The following is a 14,425-nucleotide window of genomic DNA, read 5'->3' on the forward strand; positions in this document are numbered from 1 at the left end:
TTAAAAATAATACAGAAGTTATTAGCTTTAATATTACAGGAAGCATATAATATAAATAACTCTTTATTACCCTTCTTCAAGTTCTGCTTCTCCACAAGTCGCACCTTCACAAGTACCAACTTCACAGCACATAAAGGCAGAGTACCAGAGAAACTGGAGCCACTATTGTAAAAACAGCACTGACACTGGCCATTAGTCAACCAACTGCCACTCCATCTATGACCACAGCCATGATATCTACCACCAATGAATCAAAAATTACCAGCAATACCTGCACAAAAACACCCACACATACTGCCTATGGAATGCCAGAAACCGGTCCTTGAATGCTTGATTCCGGTCTGGGAAAGACATGGCTTGGTAGTTCGGACTGGACTGTTCCCATGAGGCACAGGGTCAGAGCTGATTTGCATATAGCCAGTGTCTAACCCAGGGTGGTATGGAGTGCAAAAAAACGATGGATTTAGGCCCAGAACCTTGTACTCGGGTGAATGTATGACATTGTTCTACATTCTGTCCATCAACTGTGTTTTTTGCAATTTTCACCCCGAGTGTGCTGGGTATACTCAGACGTGAGTCCCAGGCTCTCCACACCACTGGAGTCAAGCTATCCAGGCTGATGAAGGCTGATAGCCAGAAACCGGTCCTTGGATGCTTCAATCCGGTCTGGGAAAGACATGGCTTGGTAGTTCGGACTGAACTGTTCCCATGAGGCACAGGGTCAGAGCTGATTTGCATATAGCCAGTGTCTAACCCAGTGTGGTGTGGAGTGCAAAAAACCGATAGATTTAGGCTCAGATCCTTGTACTGGGGTGAATGTATGACATTGTCCTACATTCTGTCCATCAACTGTGTTTTTTGCACTGGCCATTAGTCAACCAACTGCCACTCCATCTATGACCACAGCCATGATATCTACCACCAATGAATCAAAAATTACCAGCAATACCTGCACAAAAACACCCACTCAGACTGCCTATGGAATTGTGAGCACTGTACCCACTCCTTCTACGATAATTACAACTGGAAAAGTCTCTACTTTCCAATAAATTAGTCTGGATAAATTAACCAAAGTTATATGTCTCCATTCTTCATGAAGAAGAGGAAAAAGAAAAAAAGTATGAGGGCATGAGACAGCCACATGGCTTGGCAGACATAGAGTGAAGCCTATCAGCAGAGGACGACATTTATCCTGTACCAGCTGACGTTCCACTATCTGTAACAACTACTTTTGTAGGACACACCTTTTTAGAGACTTCACAATGATCTGCCACATTGACACTTCATAAGTGAGGTAATCAGAGGGATGAGACACGAGTTCACTCAATGGCAATGTTTAGTAGACCTTGCTGAACAACGGGTTAAATGAAGTACAATATACTGAATGATGCATGAGTAAGAGAATTCATAAGTATGGTTAATGAGGGACATCCAAAGATTCACATTCACTGGAAGAGCAAGAACATTCTCATGCCTTTCTGGAGGGGCAATTGAAACAAACGCCACAGAGGTCTATCCATCCTCCAAACAGCAGGACAAGTAGTCAGTTAACCCCACCATCCACCTCTACAACACCTTCACAACAGGTCCTCTACATCAGACTTCACATAAGGTCTGCCCGTACTGCTAACTTTCAAGGACAAGAAACTACTCTTGGCAAAACGTGCTTGCCATACCTGTCTTTAAGGACTGTCAATATTTTTCTGTGATGTGGAGTGTAAGTTGTATATTTAGGAAATAGTATTTAGATTGTTCCTTTGGTGTGTGTGTAGTGTTTTAAGACCTTAACCTGTTGGTGTGTTTCTGCAAATATATTTAAAAATCCTTTTATGATAGAAAATGAAGCAAGAAAAAATATAAAAATATACTTTGTCTTCCTCTTTCTTTCCATATATAAAACATATCAATGTGCCTTGTCAAACCCATCAGGTACTTGTGTATCTTCTGCCATTTATTTACACTTTACACATGCCGATATATAAATTAGCAGACATGCGTGTGAAGTAAGCACCCATGCCTGTTTCAGTCAGCTGTTAGCATTATGCCTTATGAAACAAAAATTGGTATGTTATAGGCAAAAGTCAATCAGTGACAGTTTTATCTGTGTATGCTTGTAGTATATAGCGGACCTTTTACCCAAATAAAACATTTTCACTTTCAGACACATTTGTTGCCTGGTACTCATATATAAGGTGGCCACATTGAGTGTTCCATTACAAAATCTTTTTGACAGTCCAAATCATAAACCTCTTTCAAGAAATCTTAGGTGTGACACAAAAAGGACATCAGACATAACATGCTTCAAATATCTAATTTTTCATCATTATAATGTGAAATAGTTCTCTCTGTGCATGTATTGGATAGCTAATTTTCCAGTACCTCATAGATATAAGCAGTTTCAAATAAAACTAAATCAAATCATGGGAGAAATCTATATTGTCAGAAAGTATTTGTGGTATAAAAGTAGAATAGGCTTAAAACCCTTAAACCCCTATGGTGCCTATGAATAAATGCATCCCAGTTCATTAACCAACATGCCATTCTTATTTTGTAAGGCCACTAGTATTTGTAATTTCAGGCAATGACTTACCTGCACATTTGGCGCAGCAGCAGACACACTGCATAGAGATGCTCACCAGGCAGGTGACACTCTCTTATTATGGCACAATGTCTGCCATTTGACATGGAGGCCAGGGTCTATGCTGAACTGATGGGCTGGCACAACATCTATCAATCCTAAAATGAGGCTATAGTTCTAGATAAATATTGATGTTCAACATAAAATGAGACATTTGTTAAGTTTTCCCTACAGCAAACATTAGGGCAGCATTGGTGTCTTTGTTTCACATCTTCACATTTATTTGAATGAATTGTTCCATATGAGTCTCTGATTCTGATTAGAAGGATGCTTTTGGATATCTGTGCAAGGAAGAGTTAGCACAAGGATTGGAATTCACAAATCTGGAAGTTATTTCTCATTTTCCTCTGGAAAATAAGGCACAGCATGTATTTATTTGCCAAACACATACCCAACCCATAGAACAATATTGATCAGGTGAGAGAAATTACCCCAATTTTCACACCATTCAGAACTGCTGTAATGTTGTATAATAAAGTAAAGATAAGTGACATGTGGCAAAACAATCATAAACATGCAAAATGACCCATCTCTGAACACAAAAGTAATTATCTGTCATCTTTCTATTTCAGTATGGAATTCAGCTGTATCAGAATTACTTGAAGCCACTTCAAACAAAAAGTGAACCCAATTCCCAGAATGTGTCACCTACGGTATGCATTATCAGTGTGTTTACAGGAAATATATATATGAATGTTAAATGAAGCAGTTTCCTGTTGTGATTGGGCAAATACAATGTAGTATGAGCTTACCCTATAGACAGCATAGAGGAGAAATTAAGAAAATAAACATCCAGTGTATGTCAGTAGTATAATTCATGCTTACAGAATTACAGAGAGAGTTCACAGTTTAAATCTTAACAGAAGTAAAAAGTATATACTTGTCATGTTATGTTCAGGTTATGAGCACATATTTGCTATGGTGTATGGGCTCAGGTCATGGAAAATACGTAAAAATGCATCCTACAAGTTAGTAACTTAGCATTGGAAGAGATTGTAAAATGTAAGGAATTAAAAAAAAATGTTTCCAGGGGTATGTCTGGAAACATACAATAATCTACTGTAAAATGTACTTGTGATTTAAACCCAACCAGAAACCATACTCCCTAAATAATCGAGCACATACAAAAGAACTTCTGCTAAAAGTGCTATATGGGATTATGGGAGAGTGCTATAAGTAGGTATTTTTAGACCAGCACCAGGTTTTACACTTATGTTTGTTATTTCAGAGGGATAATACCAGGTATCTCAAACCAGTCTAGGGTGAGCTACTAGTAGCTCAATGATACCTTCAGAGTTGCTCACAGCCTTAAGTTAAGTTTAAAAAAAGCATATTGTCACATTTTTCCTTTGAAGTTAAGGAAAAGGTTGTATTTATTTTGCTTTATTATCTTCAGGCTACAGATAGCATGGGCTTATAATGAGCAGTGCTGGATTCAGATTTATGACCCAGTGCACAGAGGTGAAGAACTGAAGCACTGAGGTATTCAAATCTTGAATAACCCCGTCACAAACATACAATTAACCCTTAAGTTTAACTGCCTTTATACACAGAAAGAATCTTGCGCCCAGTGGCTGGTAGACACAATGCCATATTTATAAGTAAATAATACAGCCATTATTTTAAGTGGAAGTAATTTAAGGTGTAGAAAAACGTTCTATATCATGAACATTTTTGCAGAACTTTTTCTGTACTTTAGATTTCTCCAATTTAAAAAAAAAGATGGTTATATGTTTGTATTATACATGTAACTGCCACATATAATGAAAGGCATTCCAGTGCCAGTGCCACAAGTACATATCACATAGTCTCTCTGACACCGAACACATGTATCCCATTCATACGCTAACATGTTCATACATCCCTAAAGACCACACTCTCACTGACACATGTGGTAGTCCAGCCATATTCCACTTAGTCAAAGGATTTTGTTCAAACGATAATATCTGGGTTTATGGACATTATGTTTACCTTGGAATTCAGTGCGGTAACAATGCAGAATTTGGTAGGCCTTCAGCAACTCACAATGGTTTTCAGAGATCAGAAGTAGCTCTCACTAAAGGAAAGGTTAGGAACGCCTGGACTATACCAACTGGTCCTGACGAATGCACTAAACCCTGAACTGGGTCATTCTGGGGCAGAAAAATGTTGACGTTGTAAAGGGAGAATATTTTCCAAACTCCTTCTGTTTTTAAAACTATCCACTGGGGGCACCAGAATACAACTGACATTCAGCCCACCACAAGATAGTTTTACTCTCTCCAGACTCTATATATATATATTTATTAGTCTATCCAACAAAAAGGGTCCTTCCGGGATCCTGCTCCCGTAGTCAGGTGGCGCGTTGTCGGTGAACCCAAATGCCGAAAGATTAATTTTCAATCCACAGTTTGCTTAGAAGTATCACGCGCACTCGGTAGTACAGATGCAATTATTTATTCTCAAAAAACGTTACGCGTTTCGACACCAAGTGTGTCTTGTTCACACGTTACCTAACACAACATTTTGCTTGTTTAAGTAAACACAGAAAATGGAAGGTGTAATCGACAGTGAAAACGTCCACATATTCTGTCATGATGTTAAACCTGGTAAAGGAGTCGACCATTTTTAAGTGGTATTTTACTGAAAAGTCTGACATACGACTGCAGATATATGTTTAGAAATTACATCCCTGTCATGTGTTTACATAAAAGGTAATGTAATTGTAACAGCTTAATACATTGTTAATTACAATCAGCAATACAATATATATATTTATATATTCCCTGAAAAAAACATAGGTTTTAGGGGTGTTATAGTTAGTTGGACATTTCACGCGTACAAAACTATTGAAATTCCCGCGTTATAGTTAGTTGTATTAACTAAGTATTAACTAGTCCAACTAACTATAACACCCCTAAACCCTATGTTTTTTTAGTGAATTTCTAAGGTTTTTTTAAATGCTAATTCCTAACTATAACATGTCTGAAACCTATGTTTTTTCAGTGAATTTCAAAGGTTTTTTATATGCTAATTCCTAACTATAACATGTCTGAAACCTATGGTTTTTTCAGTGAATTTCAAAGGTTTTGTAAATGACAACTTTTTAATGTATTAATCCTTATATTTATTTATTTTAAACTGATTTACTACATTTGTTTAAACTATTTTAGATATTTTATCTTTTAAATTACATTATAATGACATTATACATTACATTACAAAATATACTTTCTCAGAATGAATTACTTTAGTTTAAATACTTTTCAAATACGCAATAGAGTTTTAAGTACAGTAGTTACAGTTGTTGCAATGGACAACACAATTTCAAACACAATGCAACATTGAGCTGAATGGGAATTTCTAGTTAAATCCAATTAGTTACTTTATGGATTACTTTTCTAGCCACAGGACTAGATCCTAGATTCAGTCCTGGGACATCTCCTGTAAACAGTTGACAAAAAGCATTTTGGTTACAGTAGTGATTTTAAGGAATATTATTGTATTTTAAAAGTTGACACTTAGAAACATTTTCACATAGAATCACCAATGTTTTCCTACGGATGGAAATTCACTTAGCAGGTAAGTAGTGTTATCGTTACTTTTTCTTACTCAGTGGTGGATCCTGGATCTAGCACTGGTGCATCTCCTGTAAACAGTTGAAAGAATGTGTTTAAGTCATACAGGTGATTTTTTAGGAATATTTGTAGTTTGTGAAAATAGACACTTAGAAACTTTTCTGGTGAAAACCAGACTATGGATTCCTATGGAAGGAAATACAAGTTACTAGTAAGTATGGTTAGAATGACTATTTAGGGTCAGTGCTGGGCTAAAAGATGCAGCACTGGGTTATCTTGTGATAACAGGTGAGGAAATCGGAATTCGTTGTTCAGATGATTTTAGGTGGATATTTAAAAGTTCCAAAACTCCACACTTAAAAGAATTTCAAAGTGAAACCAGTCAATGTTAGCCTATGGAAGGAAATTCAAGTTACTGGTCAGTATGGTTAGAACTACTTTTCAGGATCAGTACTGGGCTCAAAGATGCTGCACTGAGGTCTCTCCTGATAACAGGTGAGTAAATCGGAATTCGTAGTACAGCCAGTAAGCGCCCCAGAGCTGTGTAGCAGAAGGATGTAAAAAGGGGCACGGCCTGCACCACCTCTCTGCAACGCAGTGCAGTGGCGCTTCCTGGAAGCACCTGGTAGGCTACTTGGCCCATATGGTCCCTCAGGTTTGAAGTGTAATTTTTTCCCCAACTTAAAACGCGCCACAGGGCGTGTTTGCACACATCACGTCAGGCCCCTCCCCTCCCTACACCACTGTGTAAATGCAACCTGTCACCGTTCTAAGTAATGAGATTAAGGGCCAGATGTAGGTAATTTCCATTTATCGATTCATAAATACCGACTCATACTGAATCGGTATTCCTGAATCGGTAAATGGTATGTAGGTAAAAAATCGGTAAAAGTTACCGAATTGGTATGACTCGGTAACCCAAATCGGTAATTACCGAATCGGAAAAATCCGAGCCGGTAAATTCCGAGTCAGTGAAACCCAAGCATCCCTATGGGCCTCCTGGCCCATAGGAATGAATGGGATTCACCGAATCGGAAAAATCCGAATCGGAATTTACCGAATCGGAATTTACCGATTCAGTAATTACTGATTCAGGAGTTTGAAAAACGCCATGTGAGCCTGCCAACCAATCAGGGACAGCCTACACACCCCACAACCAAGGCCCTGTGAATCCAACCAATCAGATTGAAGCACCCCACCCCAGTACCTGGGAGTGGCCACACCCATGCAGGTGCAAACCAACAGAACAAACAATTCAGCAGATGTGAGAGGAGCAGAGCATCCACAGGCAAGCAGTGCGACAGAATGGAGACACATGAAGGCCAAAAGGATGGTGGGGAGAGAAATAGGAAGATCAAGTTTAGCCCAGAGGAACTACAGGTGGCTGTAGATGAAATTGTAAGCCACAACAGCCGAATTTTCGGGAGGCAGTCTCTGCATGTTGCAGAGACTGTAAAGAGGAACATTTGGATTGCAATACAGGCCAAAGTCAATGCCATTGGTGTGACCCACCGGGAGATTGAGGACATAAAAAAGAGGTGGTATGACCTGCGCATCGTGACAAAAAAAAGATTGCTACCCAGAAAAAGGATGCTGGTGTGACTGGAGGTGGCAGGAGCAAAGCACCAAAGATGACACCGATTGAGGAGCTGGTGGAAACCACCATGGAGCCAGAATGGATCCATGGGATAGGAGACCTGGATATCACAGCAAAAGCTACAAAGAAACAAGGTAAGAGGCAGGTACCCTTATCCACACCCATCAACCTGACCCCGTACCCCACTGTGTACAAACATCACACTGCATAACAGCCCAGACTTGGTGGCAGCAATTCATCCTGGTAGACGTAGTCATGAATACATAGATGAAAAGTATACAACACATGACTCAGCAAGGCATGCCACACACATCTCCAAACACACAATGTGCACTGTGCAAAGGTGTCTAGACTATTTAATTAAGAACTACACACAGATGAACAACAACATTGACCCTATGTCAATTTCATTCCACAGGAGAGTCGTCACGCAGTTCAGCACCACCAAGGGAGAAGAGGGCACCAGCAACTAAGAGAGGGGAGAAAGAGAAGAGAAAATCTGGTCACAGCACGGTAGAAGGAGGCAACAACACCACCCAGGAGGCCTCATCTCCAGACCGACCCACAACACCTGTCCCACTTTCCCCTCTGTTGTTCGGATCTCCTGACCTGTCAAACACACCCATTGCAATGTCCAGGGTGTCCATGCCGGGAGGGGCAAGTAGGCATGCAGAGCCCCCTCAGAGGATCCTGCAAACCTCTGATTCTGAGGATGAGGATGATGTCCCCCAAAAGAGTGCACCTGTGGCTGACAGGCCAAGACCACCGATTGCAGCAGGCGCTGCGCGTACCAGTGTTCTTGGCAGGAGGGCACGTGAGGGTGGGGAGGGGCAGAAAGGGGAGAGCGTCTTCTGTGGCCTGGAGGGCACAATGGTAAAGGTACAGCACCAGCAGGCCAAAGCACTCTTAGCCATGCATAGGCAGGTTCGCTGCATGAACAACAAAATGTCCAACATGGACAAGGGCATAGGCCACATTGCATCGAGTCTGGAGCAAATTTCAAAGGGGATTACAGACATCTCCACATACATGGGAGTACTGTCGGATAAGTTGGACAGGGATCATCTACAGCGTGGCAGGGAACAACAGTGTATGCGCCAACAAACAAAGGCTATGAATAGGTTTGCAACTAATACAGCACTACGGTGCTCAACACCAGCACAGGCAATGCTGGTGACACGGGTGTGGAGGAGACAGAGGGGTCAACCAGCAGGAGTGGCTCCAGCACACCTGTGCCGGAGGTGCGCAGGAGCGACAGGCGCAGCCGTGCTGAGTCAGGCACCAGCAGGGAATCTGAAGGCCAGGCACAACAATCCCGCAATGTAGTGCATGGACGCAAGCACTGACCTATGCGGCAGATTGACTCAACTGCACACAGTGACGGCAACTGAGCAGGAGCAGCCAGAGACATTGACTTAGATTAATGGATCCTCTTTAGATGTGACAATGATGATGTAGTGAAGATTAAACTACACTTGTCATAAACTACACCTGTCTATGTGTCATAAATTACCTAGAAATATTGTCGTGTAATTTCTGTCCGTCTCAATCTACCATCTAGTGCTGTAGGTCCTGTTGCCTGGGGCTCTGTATGTTCTTGCGATGTTCTCGTGATGTGTCAACTCCACCTCTGTGCCTTCCTTGGTAGCAAGATTGTGAAAAATGGCACAGGTCACTATTATCTTGCAGCACAGGATGGGGTGTACTGTTGTGCACCTCCACTCTTGTGGAGGCAGCGGAACCTGCTCTTGAGGAGTCCATATGTTCGCTCCACTACGTTGCGAGTAGACCTGTGTGCCACATTGTATCGCCTTTCTACTCTGTTGGTTGGGTTGAGGTACGGTGTGAGCACAAAAGAACGCAGGGCATATGCACTATCACCTGGGAGGGAATGAGAGGTACATGAGTTACATTCACATTGCACATTCAGCTGACATTCATTTCAGGGTGTGTTACACTTTTTTACCTAGCAGATATCCATCTCCAAAATCTCCAGCAACTAGCCGTGTATATATTCCGCTGTTCTGGAAAATGTAGGAGTCTTGCGTGCTCCCAGGGAGTTTGGCAACTATGTCGGTGATGATGTTCCCTGCATTGCATATCACCTGCACATTGATGGAGTGCGTAGACTTACGGTTTCTGTATATGTGTTCGGTGGCTGCAGGTGGTCATAGGGGAATGTGGGTGCCATCAATGCAGCCTATCACATGCAGGAAGTGTGCCGGTCCAAAAAAGTCAGTTTTTTGTTTTAGCAAGTTCCGCAGGTGTGTCAGGGAACTGGATGTAATGTCCCATTCTCTGTGTCATGGCATCCAGGAACTTCCTGAAAAAACGGGACAGAAAGCTCTGGGATACACCTCCTACTGCAGCTATCACACTCTGGTAGCTCCCAGAGGCCAGCAGGTGTAAGCTACACAGCACCTGGACATGGGGTGGGATGGCGTGGGCCCTGGGTGTTGGGTGATCCAGATATGGGTGGAGGTCCCTTATTAGGTCAATGATGGTTGTGGGGTGCAGCCTGTACCTCTGGAGTATCTCAGGCTCAGTCAATTGTAACAGAGTGATCCTCTGCCTGTACACCTGCTCCTCCCTTTGCCATACCCTCAGACCTGCAGCCTGTAGCCTTCGCCTCCTCGCAATCACATAGATTCCCGCCATTTTTCCAACACTGTTGCATTTTGGGCCCTTTTTTATAGCATGCACATGGTTACCACCTGCTTTCAGTCCATGGTAAATACCGACTCTTAAATACCGAATTTCATTGAATTCGGTATTTTTGGGCTTTCCTACATCTCGATGGGCATTTTTTCCGATTTCTTATTTACCGATTCGGTGATTAAGGACTCGGTAAATAAGTTATCCTTAAATAACGATTCGGTAAATATGTATTCGGAAAATACAGAATCGGTATTTTACCAATTCATATTTACTGATTCGGTATATTTTTGACACCTGCATCTCTTTTTCTCAAACCGGTCAGTAACGGCCAATTTTACCGATTTTGGGCAGTTACCGACCGGTATTTGGCTACCTACATCTGGCCCTAAATCCCCTTCAATCCTAAGGGTCCCTAGGGTCAAACTAGCCCACTAGGTACCTCCAGTAAGCGCCACAGAGCTGCATTGCAACGAGGTGTAAAAAGGGGAGTGGCCTCTGAACACCTGTCTGCAACGCAGCTCCCTGGAATATAATGGAGTTACCTCTTGGCTTATTTGGCCCTCAAGGACCCTCAGTATTGAAGAGAATTAATTCTCCAACTTCAAACGGGCCACAGGGCGCGTTTGCTGAGTGTGTTTTTGTGAGGGGGCAGAGCCTAGGGACGATCGCGGCTTTTTAAAAAAAAAATTTGAAAGTGGGGCTGTGTGGCCCCCTTCATTTTACATTTTTTGGGCCCTGGGGACCCAATCCTCTAGGACCTGACCCCCAAATATATTTTTTCATTTTTTCTATAGGAAGGGGGCCACGTGGCCCCATCCCCAGGGGCATGGCCAATTCATTTTTTTTATGGAGGGGGGCTGCATAGTCCCCCTCCTCACACCACCTCAAGGCCCCACGGACACATCCCCCGGGGCCGGACTTTTTAATGGTCCTCACCGTTGGGGACCGTGGGGGGATTGGGTCTCGCCGGCTTCCTGCCTCCTGCGGGAGCCGGCATTGCTTTTCCATATGGGGAGCAGGTAACATGCTGCTCCCCATATGGAAAAGCAATTTGCTTTGCTTCATTGAAGCGAGAGCAGGTTTCCCTGCTCTCGCTTCAATGAAGCAAAGCAGTTCGAAATGTCAGGGTGGGAGCCGCGAGGCTCACGCCCTGCCATTGCAAACAGCAGTGTCCCGGGGTGGGCACCCCGGGACACTGCAGGAGCCAACCCTGGGTGGTGGCGGTCCCCAGGGCCTAGACAAGGCTCCAGGAGGGGGGCTGCACGGCCCCCTCCCACATTATTTCAGAATCCCCGGTGGTCGGCGGTCCCCGGGGTTGGGGGGGCCTCAGAAACCCCCTTTACAAATATTTTTAAGCCCCGAGGGTGGCAGTCCCTGGGGCTGGGGGGGGCAAAGAGCTCCCCCCATTTCAAAGAAGCCCTGGGGGCTGGTAGTCCCTGGGGCTGTGGGAGGCCCTGTGAGTCACCCACATACATTAAATTAGAGCCCCAGGGGTGGCGGTCCCAGGGGCAGAGGGGTCTCAGAGCCCCCCAGCTAATGTTTTAAAGCCCCAGGGGTGGCGGTCCCCAGGGTTGGGCCCCACCCGGGTTGGGCCCCACCCATTTTAAACAAGCCCTGGGGGTGGCTTTCCCTGGGGCTGCGTGGGTGGCCGTGATTTCCCCGCATATATTAACTAAGAGCCCCGGGGGTGGCAGTCCCTGGGTTAGTGTGGGGGGGGATTGGGACCCCCCACACTATTTTTTAAATAATGCCCCCGGGATTTGGCCCCGGGGGCAAAGTACAATATTTAGCGCGGGAGACCGCGTTTCTTTTTTATTTAATTGGTAGGATGCGGATCCTATGAGCATCCTGTGATTTAAAAAACATATATATATTTTGGGGCCCTGGGGGTCCTTGTGGGACTCCCTGAGAAGGCATAGGGGGTGAGGATGTCTACCCTGCCCCCTTTTCACGTTTTGCGGTGTTTGTTTTGGGTTTCTTGTGCCTCGGTTCTACCGAGGCACAAGATGGCTGCCAGCACTTCCTGATTTGGAGTGTTGAGAGCCAATTAAAATACAGCTCATGCACAGCAGGGTGCGTGCAGGCTGCGCTTAGAGTAAGCGGACCCTCCAAGCCCATAAATATATAAATGACTTTAACTGTCATTTTCTCAGGAACTACTGACTACTGAAAGGATTTACACCAAGAAAGCAAAAGGCACAAGTTTAAACCAAGGGCTACCACTTTGCCAAATTTGGTGTAATTCCGTTCAGCAGTTCGGGCTGTAGCTGCGGCTAATGGGAAATTGCATGGGGAAAATGTGTTTTGGGATCCCCCTTTTTTCTTGGCCCCCTCTTGATGAATCATCGAGAAACTGTCAGGATAGGAGCGGACCGGAGCTGGCCAAAAGTTTTGAAAATTTCGTGCAGATTCGTTAATCGGCGTCAAAGTTATTCCAAATAGAATGTTGTGGATTTCCTATGGATAATGGGTCCTAACTATAATTACCTACCGGCGACCGCCATTAGGTAATGTAACTTTTCCTCTCACCCATACATAGCACTCATCAGAAACTGAAAACACTTCAGGTCCTCTCCATTGGGGAGTTGGAGCCCAAACCAGGCACCATTTGATACATGTGTGAGGAGGGAACCCAATGATGAAGCATTCCGCCCTCAGGTGGGTGAGGGTTCTTGTTCTAATGAAACCATTCTCCTACATACAATAATAACATATCACCCCCTTTTTACCAGATGTACTTTTGTGTGCGCTCGATATTTGTATTTACGCAATGGCAATTCAAACAATGTTTAAACATAAGCAAACTAAAGGATTGCCTTGGCTCTCATTTGGAAACTTGACCTGAGAAGCAAGGCAGTCCACAATTGAAAAGCATTCATTTTTTTGTTAATCTTTTGCATACATTTTCCAACATGTATTCTCTAACACAGTTAGTCATTTGTAAAATGTGTACAGTGTTCATCAATATGCCCATTATTCTATTAACATAGCACCAAATATATCTGAGTAGTATTAATATTAGTTTCTATTGCAGCCAGTATGCTATTCATTCATGAGAAAACACAAAAGAGGAATACAAATGTAATTGATAACATTTGTCTAGCTCCATCAACCCTAGGAACATTAACATGTCTATGCCATTTCCACACTCATCTTCAATCAAGGCTCTAGATCAAAACCTTCATCTTTCATGTGTGTGTGTTTGTACCCCTATGTACTCATTAGTCGATTTGTCATGATAGGGCGTGTGCACCCCTGGTGTACAAAAGGCAACAGGCAGTCATCTCAAGCTTGCACATTTTGATACTTACTACAGCCTCTTCCCACCTCTCACTTCAGTCCCACTTGATCATATTTCCCTTAAAACTTGTCACTGGAGCGAAGGAACGTTCCCTCCAGTTCATGGATATACGTCTCTTTGCAAACACCAGGGCTAGACCAATACATCTGTCACTTGCCAACTTCCTCTTGCTGTGAGAAACAGTCCTAGCAGGCACCTATCTGCAATCTCCCCTGCCACCACGTCAATCACCTCCGGCAGTGACCACTTTCCTGCAATTCCACACTGTTAGAAATTGGGTTTCTGGTGGGCAGAGGTATGCACCCTGTCCAAGCTGGAACCACAATCCTAGTCAATGTAGGTCATAAACACACCATAAATTAACCTGGTAAACAGTAATCATGTATAACTTAAGAGGCAATATGTAAAGCATTTGTGCAACACTTCAATCAGTAAAACAGTAAAAACACCACACAAAAGATATCTGTTCAGAATAATAGAGGTTAATTTAATTAATAAAATAAGACCAAATGGCAAAAATCCAATAAGTAGAAATATAGTTATGAATTTTTAAAGAATAAACAGAAACATAGTGGTTCTAAGCATATAAGCATAAAGAGCCAACCAGCGATATCTGGTTGCGCTACACCAAGTAAAATCCAACATTTCAGGCAAACCACTATGGGGCATGGGTC

The 14,425-nt window shown here is 43.2% G+C and overlaps 1 protein-coding gene across 1 annotated transcript in view; it reads left to right on the plus strand.

Annotated features, from left to right (window-relative positions):
* Positions 1-14,425, plus strand: part of GRB14 (growth factor receptor bound protein 14) — a 708,169-nt gene that overhangs the window by 493,257 nt on the left and 200,487 nt on the right. The window contains exon 8 of the mRNA XM_086956601.1: positions 3,211-3,291. Within this exon, the coding sequence (XP_086812727.1) occupies positions 3,211-3,291 (81 nt within the window). The remainder of the gene's footprint in view (positions 1-3,210; positions 3,292-14,425) is intronic.

The sequence above is a fragment of the Lissotriton vulgaris genome, chromosome 2_1 (genome assembly GCF_964263255.1).
Source record: "Lissotriton vulgaris chromosome 2_1, aLisVul1.2, whole genome shotgun sequence".
NCBI lineage: Eukaryota > Metazoa > Chordata > Amphibia > Caudata > Salamandridae > Lissotriton > Lissotriton vulgaris.